This window comes from Canis lupus, chromosome 11, assembly GCF_011100685.1.
Source record: "Canis lupus familiaris isolate Mischka breed German Shepherd chromosome 11, alternate assembly UU_Cfam_GSD_1.0, whole genome shotgun sequence".
Classification (NCBI taxonomy): domain Eukaryota; kingdom Metazoa; phylum Chordata; class Mammalia; order Carnivora; family Canidae; genus Canis; species Canis lupus.
In genome coordinates, this window is record NC_049232.1 from 26,044,472 (window position 1) to 26,056,814 (window position 12,343).

Here is a 12,343-nt window from a genome sequence, read left to right on the forward strand (position 1 = left end):
ATCCAGATATAACTAAGTGTTCACAAACCTTTCTGCTAGTGCAGAGAATGCATACTATGTTGGTCAAATAGGGTGGAAATGCCTTTTTTTTTTTTAAGTATGTCTACACCCAATTTGGGTATTGAACTCAAAACCGCAAAATTAGGAGCTGCATGCCCTTCTGACTAAGCCAGCCAGATACGCTCTAGGGTGAAAATTCTTTTTTTTTTTTTTTATTTATGATAGTCACAGAGAGAGAGAGAGAGAGAGAGAGGCAGAGACATAGGCAGAGGGAGAAGCAGGCTCCATGCACCGGGAGCCCCACGTGGGATTCGATCCAGGGTCTCCAGGATCACGCCCTGGGCCCAAGGCAAGCGCCAAACCGCTGCGCCACCCAGGGATCCCTCTAGAGTGAAAATTCTTAAAACACACTGATTCCTTTTAAGTTTCATTTAATGTTTTTAGCTCCTAGGGTTTTAGGTGTGTATTAGTTTGCATGTACTTGACTGTCTACCTTCCTGTCTCAGGTTGATCTTCACTCGGAAGGGGGTACTCCGTGTGGAGGGGTTTCTGAGTCCCCAGCAAAGTGACCCTGATGCCATGAACCTGTGGATTCCCTCTTCCTCCCTAGCAGAAGGGATAGACCTAGAAACCTCAAAATATATCCTGGCCAACGTTGGGGACCAGTTCTGCCAGCTGGTGATGTCCGAGAAAGAGGCCATGATGATGGTGGAGCCACACCGTAAGACACCCTCTTGCTTGTTTTCCAGGCACTCCTACTTGGGAACTTTCATTTTCTGTTGCTTAAAGGAGGAGTGGAAGGAGTGGCAGATGGAATTTTCTGTGGATGAATTAAGACTGACAAGAGTTTTCTTGTAGCAAACTAAAAGTATCTGAAAAAAGTATCTGAAGCCCTAACTATCCAGCAGACCTCATTCCTTCCTTGATCCCTGTCTGGGTTTGGGTCACTGAATATTTTCAGTTTGCTTTGAACCACTTTATAATAGTAAGTGATATTACATGGTTTGTGAATAAATGAAGCACTACTGGGTACCATGTTTCACACCTGGAACCCACCGTTATTCAAACATTTATGATATTTCTATGTCTGTGAGATACTGTACCCTATTTCTACGCCAAGGAAAATTATACTATGAAATTATTCCCTACACTTCAAGTGAAGAGTCCTCTTATTTCCAACTCCCCCAAATCGAAATTTTTACATTATTTTAAGTAACAACATGGCATTTATTTTCACTGACACTTGTTCAGAAATGTTAGCAATTCCATTTTGTTTCTCTTACATACATACATACATACATACATTTATTTATTTATTAAGATTTTACTTATTTTTTTTTCATGAGAGACAGAGACAGAGGCAGAGACATAGACAGAGGGAGAAGCAGGCTCCACGCAGGGAGCCCGATACGGGACTCCATCCTCGGACTCCAGGATCAGGCCCTGGGCTGAAGGCAGGTGCTAAACCACTGAGCTACCCAGGCATCCCATATTTATAGAAGCACTAACTTCTTGCATTTTTGAGTTTTTCTGCTGGACAAAACAGTTCGAGTAGCAGTCAGTGGGTCTGGGTCTTTTGCTTGTTGTTCAGGATGATCAATGCCAATATTATTTCTCTTCCTCTTTCCACCAGAGAAAGTGGCATGGAAGCGAGCAGTGCGTGGTGTACGGGAAATGTGTGATGTATGTGAAACAACTCTCTTCAACATCCACTGGGTTTGTCGCAAATGTGGATTTGGGGTCTGCCTTGACTGTTACAGGCTCAGAAAAAGCCGTCCACGCAGTGGTGAGCAAATATTGTCCTGTTCAATTCTAAAGGTAACCTGTCATTGGAGGTATGGGACTTGAAGCCAGAATGGGTTTGTGCCCCCTCTTGAACTGCTTAGCTTCACTCATTTTTGTTGCATTGTGAGGCCTTTAACAATTGCCAGTATTCCAGCCTAACTCAGCAGGCTAAAAGAAGCCAAGAAGTGTTATTCTTTACCTTCCCTTGCTGTGTGTGTGAGTGTGTGTGTGTGTGTGTGTGTATGAGTGTGTGTGTGTGTTTTAATAACTTCTTTATTGAGGTATAATTCACATGCCCTAAAATTCACCCTTTTAAAGTGTACAATTCAAAAGTTTTTAGTATATTCTCAAGGTTTTGAAACCATTTCCACTATCATATTTCACTGTGGTTGCTCTAGAAAGATTGTACGCATCAGCAATACCTCCGTATTTCTCTTCCTGTCAGCCCTTAGTAACCATTAATCTACTTACTGTCTCATCTCTGTAGATTTACCTGTTTTGTACGTGTCGTATAAATGGAATCATACAATATTTGGCCTTCTGTGACTGACCTCTTTCACTTTGGCATACTATTTTAAAGCTTCATCCGTGTTATAGCACATATCATTAACTCATTCTTTTGTATTGCCAAATAATATTCCATTGTATGGATATATACTACATTTGTTTGTCTATTCATTAGTCGGTGGACATGTAGATTGTTTCCATTTTGAGCTATTATGAAAAGTACACTATGAACATTTGTGTACAGGTTTTTGTGTGAATATAGGTTTTTGTTTCTTTGGAGTATTTGCTATAGAGTTTAATTGATGAGTTATATGACAGTTCTGTGTTTAACCCTTTCAGGAACTGTAAAGTCGTGTTCCAAAGTAGCTACATCATTTTATAGTCCCACCAGCATGCACGAGGGATCCAGTTCCCCCCACCCACGTCTTTACCGAAGCTTATTATTGTCTGCCGTTTTGGTTATAACCATCATAGTGGCTAGGAAGGAGTCCCTATCTCATTGTGTGATTTTGATTTGCATTTCCCTGACTATAAATAGTGTTGAGCATCTTTTCATGTGTTTATTGGCTCTCTGTTTTCTCTGTTTATCTTTGAAGAAATGGCTATTCAAGAATAATCTTTTGCTTCCTTCTGTCCTCACCTTATCTTACTTTTTATCAAGAAACCTTCTTGCCCCTTAACCTCCTCACTCTTCCCTCTTCAGAGATAATTGTGCAGCCATTGGAATACAGTGGTTTAAAGCTTATGCTACTGGGATTTGAAACCTACTTTCACCACAGCTGGTATAATCTTATTATATATCTTAATATTAATATATAATCTTAATATGTAATCTTAATATTATATATATTATATAATCTTATACCAGCTGTGGTCTCTTGGGTTAGTTTTTTAAACCCTCAAAGCTTCAATTTCCTCATCTTTAAAACACAGCAGTGTTGTGAAAATTAAATGAAATAGTGTATTTAAAGTGGTTAGCACAGGGCCTGACATCTACTAGGTACTATGTGTTAAATAGCTATCAGATTTTCCACTTCTGCTCATGAAAGGTCAACTTCTATAGGAATTGCCTTCTTGCCATAAACGAGAAAGCCAGACTAAATATATGAAACCATGGTTTTAGACCTTGAGCAGCAGGCCGCATGAACCTATGATCCCTAAGAGAAAGGAAGAAACAGGACAAATTCTACAGTTTCTCCAATTTACTGCCTATAAGCAGTTTCCAGGCTGTAGTAGATGGAAAAGCAATCTCACTGAGCTGAGACAGAGATGAGAGTCTAAGAGTGAGGCAGTATGCTAAAGACAGTAGAGCTGCACAGAGAATACTAGAGGTCTGCAGAGAGGTCACCTCAGTTTTTTACTATATAGTGATCTGCACACATATGAGGTGATATTCTGTGAGGCCCTAAAAGGAACATTCAGAAAGCAACTGACTTAATAATTTCCAGAACTTACCATTTGTATTGTTACCAGCCAGAGTGAAAAGTAGAGTCCAGAAGGGTCACAGTTTGACAGTGGGATTAATGTAGTCCCAGAATAAAGGCTGCTCTGGAGATAACACAGTGTAGAGCAAGTCTTGGAAGGATCAAACTGATCTGCAGGTTACTTAACTGCACTAGACTAAAACCAAACATTCTTTAAAGGATCACAACAAAATCCAGTACTCTGAAACATTGAAGTCACAAAGCTCTTCATTCAACCATGAATAATCTGGGGGCACCTGCCTAGCTCATGCCACTCTTGATCTCAGGGTCATTAATTTGAGCCCAAAGCTAGGGATACAGTTGACTTTGGGGGAAAAAAAAAAAAAGAATCAGGTATGAATCTCTTTGGTAAATGGTGCTGGGAAAACTGGACAGCTACATGCTAGGAATGAAATCGTACCTACTCTCTTACACCATACACAAAAGTAATCTCAAAATGAATTAAAAACTAAATGTGAGACCCAAAACTATAAAACACCTGTAAGAAAACACAGACAGTAATCACTCGCCTTAGCAACATTTTTCTGGATATGTCTCCTCAGGCAAGGGAAACAAAAGAAAAATAAACTATTGGGACTCTACCAAAATAAAAAGCTTTTTCACAGCAAAGGAAACCATCAACAAAACTAAAAGGCCACCTTCTGAATGGAAGAAGATACTTGCTGGTGATATATCCAATAAATGGTTAATTTCTAAACTATATAGATAACACCAAAAAAACAAACAAACCTGTCTGCTTCAAAAATGGGCAGAGGACCTATGTAGACATTTTTTCAAAGAAGACATACAGATGTCCAACAGACACACGCAGACATGTTCCACATCATTCTCACCAGGTAAATGCAGACAAAAACCACAATGAGATACTATGTCCCACATGTCAGAAAGGCTAGTTTCAAAAAGCTAAGAAATCACAGTTTTGGGGGAGGATGTAAAGAAAAAGGAATCCTCATGCACTATAGGTAGGAGTGTAAATTAATAGAGTCACTGTTGAAAACAGTATGTAGGTCCCTCAAAAAATTAAACATATAAATGTGATCTGGGGGATCCCTGGGTGGCGCAGCGGTTTGGCGCCTGCCTTTGGCCCAGGGCGCGATCCTGGAGACCCGGGATCGAATCCCACATCAGGCTCCCAGTGCATGGAGCCTGCTTCTCCCTCTGCCTGTGTCTCTGCCGCTCTCTCTCTCTCTCTGTGTGACTATCATAAATTAAATAAATAAATAAATAAATAAATAAATAAATGTGATCTGGTAATTCCACTACTGAGTATTTACCCAAAGAAAATGGAAATACTGGGATCCCTGGGTGGCACAGTGGTTTGGCGCCTGCCTTTGGCCCAGGGCGCGATCCTGGAGACCCGGGATCGAGTCCCACGTCGGGCTCCCGGTGCATGGAGCCTGCTTCTCCCTCTGCCTGTGTCTCTGCCTCTCGCTCTGTGTGTGACTATCATAAATAAATTTTAAAAATTTAAAAAAAAAAGAAAGAAAATGGAAATACTATTTCAAAAAGATGCACCCCAATGTTTACTGCATTGCTATTTACAATAGGCAAGAGAGGGGGATCCCTGGGTGGCTCAGCAGTTTAGCGCCTGCCTTTGGCCCAGGGCACAATCCTGGAGTCCCAGGATTGAGTCCCGTGTTGGGCTCCTGGCATGGAGCCTACTTCTCCCTCCTCTTGTGTCTCTGCTTCTCTCTCTCTCTCTCTCTCTTTCTCTCTCTCTGTCTAGATAGATAGATAGATAGATAGATAGATAGATAGATAGATCTTAAAAAAAAAATACAATAGTCAAGATAAGGAACCAACCCAAATGTCCATCGATAGATGAATGGATAAAGATATGTGTGGGTTATGTGTGTATATACATATACAACTACATATACACTATAGAATAATTCTGCCATAAAAAGAAGGACATATTGCAACAATGTGGATGGACATGCAGGGTATTGCACTAAGTGAAATTAAGACAGACAGATAACACGTTTTTCACTTATATGTGGAATCTAAAAAACAAAATACCTAGCTGTCTCAATCAGTAGAGCATGTGAGTCTTAATTTTGAGGACATGAGTTCAAGCCCAACAATGGGCATAGAGACTACATTAAAAAAAATTTTTTTTTTAATTAAAAAATAATAAAAGGGCACCTGGGTGGCTCAGTGAGTTAAGAGTCTAACTCTCCTTATTTCTGCTCAGGTCATAATTTAGGATCATGAGATTGAGCCCCACATCAGGCACTACCCTGGGCTTGGAGCCTGCTTAAGATTCTCACTTCCTCATCCTTTGCCATTCCTTCCCACCCCCACTTACATGCTCTTCCTCTATTGCTTGCTATTTCTCCAAAAATACTATAATAATTTAAAAAATAATAAAAACTAGAGTGAACGAGTTAAGTAAAACAAACTCATAAATAAATAGAACAAACTAGTGATCGCTTGAAAGGAAGCAGTGGGAGGTGAGGGGTTAAGAGGTAACAAAGTTGGGCAGCCTGGGTGGCTCAGCAGTTTAGCACCGCCTTCAGCCCAGGGCATGATCCTGGAGACCCGGGATCGAGTCCCACATTGGGCTCCCTGCATGGAGCCTGCTTCTCCCTCTGCCTGTGTCTCTGCCTCTCTCTCTGTCTCTGTGTCTCTCATGAATAAATAAATAAAATCTTAAAGAAAAAAAGAGAGATCCAAAGTTCTAGTGATAAAATAAGTCAAAAGGATAAAAAGTATGACACTGAGAATATAGTCAATAACATTGTATAACATTTTATGGTGACAGATGGCATCTACATTTATGGTGAACACTGCATAATGTATAGAATCATCAAACCACTATGTTGTACACCTGAAACTACTTCAACAGATCAACTTTATGTCAACTACAGTAATAAAAATTTTTTAAATAAAAGAAAAATCAGGTATGCAAAAAGGCAGGATAATATGACCAGTAATTTGGAGGAAAGAAACAGTCAATAGAAACAAATCCAGAAATAACAGTGATGATAGAATTACTATAAAAGGACCTTAAAGCTGCTATTATAAGTGATATAAACATATTTCAAGACATATTTCAAAAAGGGAAACATGAACATGATGAGTAGAGAAAGGAAAAATACATAAGAGACCCAAGTGAATCATGTAGAGATGAAAAATACTTCAAGGAAAGTATACTAGGTGGGGTTAATGGCCAATTAGACACTGCAGAAGGAATAGAGCTTAAGGACCCAACAATGGAAACCATCCAAAACTAAACACAGAGAGAAGACAGACTTAAATTTAGAAATTGAAGAGTACCTTGTTGAACTATCAAGTGGTATCAGGCAGTTTACCAAACATGTAATTGTTGGGAGTTCCAGAAAGAGAAACACTGGGAGGATAGATACAAAAACTAAAGCCATAGATTTGTCAAATTTAATGAAAAAGGTATAAAACCACAAATCTAACAATGAATCTCAAACAGAAGAAGCATTAAGAAAACCACACCAAACCAAATCATAACCCATCCTACTGAAAAGCAGTGATAAAGAGAAAATCAAAATCATAGAATGGAGGGACTCCTGGGTGGCTCAGCGGTTAAGCGTCTGCGTTTGGCTCAGGGCGTGATCCTGGAGTCCCGGGATCGAGTCCCACGATCAAGTCCCACCCTGGGCTCCTGCATGGAGCCTGCTTCTCCCTCTGCCTGTGTCTCTGCCCACCCCCCACCCCCCCACCCCCGTCTCTCATGAATAAATAAATAAAATCTTAAAAAAAAAAAAAAAAATCAGGAATCCCTGGGTGGCGCAGCGGTTTGGCGCCTGCCTTTGGCCCGGGGTGCAATCCTGGAGACCCGGGGTCGAGTCCCACGTCGGGCTCCCAGTGCATGGAGCCTGCTTCTCCCTCTGCCTGTGTCTCTGCCTCTCTCTCTCTGTCTTTCTCTCTCTCTCTCTGTATGACTATCATAAATAATAAATTTTTAAAAATCACAGGAGGGAAATAAGGCATTATATACAAAGTAACAAAGGTAAGACTGACAGCCAACTTGTTCCAAACCCTCTTTACTCGAAGACAATGGAGCAATATTCTCAAGTGCTACAAACAAACCTTTTTTTTTTTTAATCATTTTTATTATTTTATTTTTTTATGATATTCACAGAGAGAGAGAGAGGCAGAGACACAGGCAGAGGGAGAAGCAGGCTCCATGCACTGGGAGCCCGACGTGGGATTCGATCCCGGGTCTCCAGGATCGCGCCCTGGGCCAAAGGCAGGCGCCAAACCGCTGCGCGACCCAGGGATCCCCAAACAAACCTTCTAACCTAAAAATCATACCTAGTAAAAATATCTTTCAAAAATGAAAGTGAAATAGTTTGTCAGATCAAGAAAAGCTGATAGAAGTCATACTCAGCAGATTCATACTCTCTAAGGTAGTTATTCAGGAAAAAATCTGATACAGTAATGGAATTTGGATTTGCATTGAAGGAATGAAGAACTTCCTGTGTGATAAATATGTGAGTAACAAAAAACTTTTTATTTTTAATCTTTTTTTTTTTTTTTTTTTAGATTTTATTTATTCATGAGAGACACAGAGAGAAGCAGAGAGGGAGCCCGATGTGGGACTTGATCCCAGGTCTCCAAGATCATGCGCTGAGCTGAAGGCAGAAAGATGCTCAACCACTGAGCCACCCAGGTGTCCCATAATCTTTTTAGAAGATAGTTGCTTAAAGGAAAAGTAGCAATGTAATGTGGCGTTTATATGGTCTATAAAATTAAAATATGTAGTAATAGCATAAAAGAAAGAGGAAATGGAAAAATAGTTTTATAAGAGTCTCACACTGTGTGTGAAGAAGGGTATAATATTTGAAGATAGACTGTGCTAAGTTAGAGATACTACAAACCGTAGAGCAAACAGTAACAAAGAGATATATATAGCTAATAAGCCAACAGCAGAGACAAAATCAAAACATAAAGCAATTAATTTTAAAGAAGTAGGAAAATGAAACAAGGGATGCCTGAGTGGCTCAGTGGTTGAGTGTCTGCCTTTGGCTCAGGTTGTGATCCTGGGTCCAGGGATTGAGTCCCTCATCGGGCTCTCTGCAGGGAGCGTGCTTTTCCCTCTGCCTGTGTCTCTGCCTCTCTCTGTCTCATGAATATATAAATAAAATCTTTAAAAAACCAAGAGAAAGAAAATGAAACAAAAACTGGAACAAATAAACAGATACACAGTATATCTTATATTCTGTTTTCTTGGGATGGGTATCACAATTACAAAAAATATCTAGAAAGAGGCAGCCCGGGTGACTGAGTGGTTTAGCACTGCCTTCGGCCTGGGGTGTGGTCCTGGAGACCCGGGATCGAGTCCTACGTCAGGCTCCCTGCATGGAGCCTGCTTCTCTCTCTTTCTGTGTCTCTCATGAATAAATAAATAAAATATTTAAAAATCCATATATCTAGAAAGGTCTTTGAGGGAGTGATAAAGAAATAAAGGGTGAAAAAAACACTGGACCTAGGTATAGGTAGAAACATCTTATGTATTGCAAAACTGAATTTTTCTCCCTAAGATCAGGAGCAAAGCAAGGTACCCACTTTTTTACAATTTAATTCAACACTAAGCTTAGTTACTAGCCAGCATGAAGAAATAAAAGCATATGCCCCCTTACCCCCCAGAAAAGGCATATAGACTAGAACAAAGTAAAATATTTTTTATTCTCAGGTGACATCATCTATATAGAAAATCCCAAGTACAATGTCTGGCTGGCTCAATCGGAAAAGTGTCTGACTCTTGATCTCAGGATCATGGGGACACTGGGTGAAGAGATTTGTTTTGGTTTGGTTTTTTAACTTAGTGGTCTTTTTTTTTTTTTTTTTTTTTTTTTTAAGATTTTATTTTTAGGGCAGCCCCGGTGGTGTTTAGCGCTGCCTGCAGCCTAGGGCGTGATCTTGGAGACCCTGGATCGAGTCCCACATCAGGCTCCGTGCATAGAGTCTGCTTCTCCCTCTGCCTGTGTTGTGTCTCTGCTTCTCTCTCTCTTTCTCTCTCTCTCTCTCTCTATCTCTATGAATAAATAAATTATCTAAAAAAAAAAGATTTTATTTTTAAGTAATCTCTACACTCACTGTGGGGTTTGAGCTCACAACCCCCAGATCAAGAGTCACACCATCTACCAACTGAGCCAGCCAGGCATCCCAGATGTAGAGGTTATATAAAAAATAGAAGAAGAAAAGAAAACCCCAAGAAATCTACAAAAAAGCTACAAGAATTTCGCAAGACTGCAGGACAAACTCAACAAAAATCAATTCTATTTTTATATGCAGTCAATGAACAATTAGAATTTGAATTTTTAAATCCATATAATTTACAGTAGTAGATGAAGGATGTAGGGATAAATTTAGTCAATATGCAAAAAGCGCATACCTTAAAAACTACAACATATTTCTGAGAAAAATGAAAAAAAGACTAAATAAATGCAGAGATGTGCCATATTCATAGAAAGAAGGTTGTGTACTAAGATGTCACTTCTTCCAAATTGATCTATTAAATGTAATTCAAATCAAAATCCAGTACACCTTTTTGTAGAAATTGACAAACTGGTTCTAAAATTTATATGAAATTCAAAGGAGTAGAATAATCAAAATAATTTTGAAAAAGAAGGAGGCAGTTGGAAGATTTTATATTACTCTTTGAGACTTATAAAGCTGCAGGAATCGAGGCACTGTGGTAATACAATAGAACAGAAATATACATACATATATAATTAACTGATATTTGACAAAGATGCCCCAATAATTCATTGGGGAAAAGAAAGTTCTTTCGAAAAAAATAGTACTGGAATAATTGTGTGTCCATACTCAAATAAAATGAACTTCAATTTTTACTCAGGCCATATATTAAAAGCTAACTCATAGGCTTAGACATAAAAGCTAAAGCTATTAAAACCTTTAAAAAAATAAAACTATAAAACCTCTAGAAGAAAAAATAAAAGATCTTTGTTTCCTTGGGTTGGATAAATATTGCTTAGATAGGACACAAAAAGCAAAAGAAAAATTGGCAAATTTGAAAACTTCCACTTCACAAGACAGGTCAAGTAAATAAAAAGACAAGGCACAAATTGCAAGAAAAGATTGACTGATCCCATATTTTCTTAAAGGACTTGAATCCACCATAAAGACCTTTTAATGACTCAATAAGAAAACAACCCAGGGATGCCTGGGTGGTTCAGTGGTTGAGCATCTGCCTTCAGCTCAGGGCGTGATCCTGGAGTCCCCGGATCGAGTCCCACATGGGGCTTCCTGTATAGAGCCTGCTTCTCCCTCTGCCTGTGTCTCTGCCTCCCTTTCTGTGTCTCTCATGAATAAATAAATAAAATCTTAAAAAAAAATTTTTTTAAGTGAGTGAAAGATTTGAACAGATACTTTATCAAAGAAGAGAGATCAATGGAAAATAAGTACATTTAAAAAATTATCAGTATTCATTAAGAAAAGGAAATTTAAAACCACAGTGAAAAACCCATATATCCACTTGGAAGGTTAGAATTTTAGAAGATGACAGTTCCAAGTCTTGCCAAGGATATGGAGGAACTGGAACTCTTAAAAATGCTGGTAGGAATGCAAATTGGTGCCGTCACATTGGAAAACTTGTATGGTCATTTTTTTTTTAATTTAAACATAAATTTAACAAATTATCCACCATCCCACTTCTGGGTATTTGTGAAAAATAAAAATGTGTCCACACAAAAGATTATACTTGAATGTTTATAGCCCCATAATATTCATAATAGCCCCAAATTGGAAACAATCCAACTGTTCACCACCTGGCGAATGAGTAGTAAAAATAAAAGTAATAATAAAGTATATCCATACCATGGAATAGTACTCAGCCATAAAAAGGAATGAATTACTGATACATGAGTAATATGTATAAGTCTCAAATCATGCTTTTTGAAAGAAACCCAACACAAATGACTGTATACTGTATGCTTCCAGTTATATAAAATTCTAGAAAAAACAAAACATTAGTATTAGAAAGTTGATCAATGGTGGCCAGAAAAGGCTAGGGAACTTGAGGAAGAGAGATGGAAATGTTCTATATAACGATTGTGGTAGTGTTTATAACAACTGTATATGTTTGCCAAAATTCATTAAAGTGCACACTTTAAATTACTGCATTTTTTTATATGTAGATACAATAAAGAACAATCAGTGAAGCAGATTTTTTTTAAGTTATTTGTTATCTTTTCTGGCCCATGAGAAAATTGGCCTTTAGGATCTGAAACTCTGACTCACAAAGAGGAATATATCTTGTGACCCTTGTAAAATAAATGAAGTCATTTCATTTCTGTTTCAGAGACGGAAGAGATGGGTGATGAAGAAGTTTTCTCCTGGTTGAAGTGTGCAAAGGGGCAGTCCCATGAACCAGAGAATCTCATGCCCACACAAATCATCCCTGGCACAGGTAAGGGAGTTCTGTGTTAAATTTGGTGAAAGAAAGGCTCTGGCTGGCTCAGAGGAGTGGTGGCTCTTGATTTCGGGGTTGTGAGTTTGAGCCTCCACTGGGTGTAGAGATTACTTAAATAAATAAGCTTTTAAAAAATCTATTGAAGAAAAAAAAC

The 12,343-nt window shown here is 38.8% G+C and overlaps 1 protein-coding gene across 3 annotated transcripts in view; it reads left to right on the forward strand.

The window, feature by feature from the left end:
- KDM3B (lysine demethylase 3B) overlaps window positions 1-12,343 on the forward strand; it is a 76,407-nt gene that overhangs the window by 45,668 nt on the left and 18,396 nt on the right. For all 3 annotated transcript variants that reach the window (XR_005366724.1, XM_038552292.1, XM_038552291.1), the window contains exons 10-12: window positions 507-721; window positions 1,634-1,786; window positions 12,079-12,186. Coding sequence is in view for 2 of the 3 variants with exons in the window: in XM_038552292.1 (XP_038408220.1) it covers window positions 507-721; window positions 1,634-1,786; window positions 12,079-12,186 (476 nt within the window). In the remaining variant the exon portion in view is untranslated. The remainder of the gene's footprint in view (window positions 1-506; window positions 722-1,633; window positions 1,787-12,078; window positions 12,187-12,343) is intronic.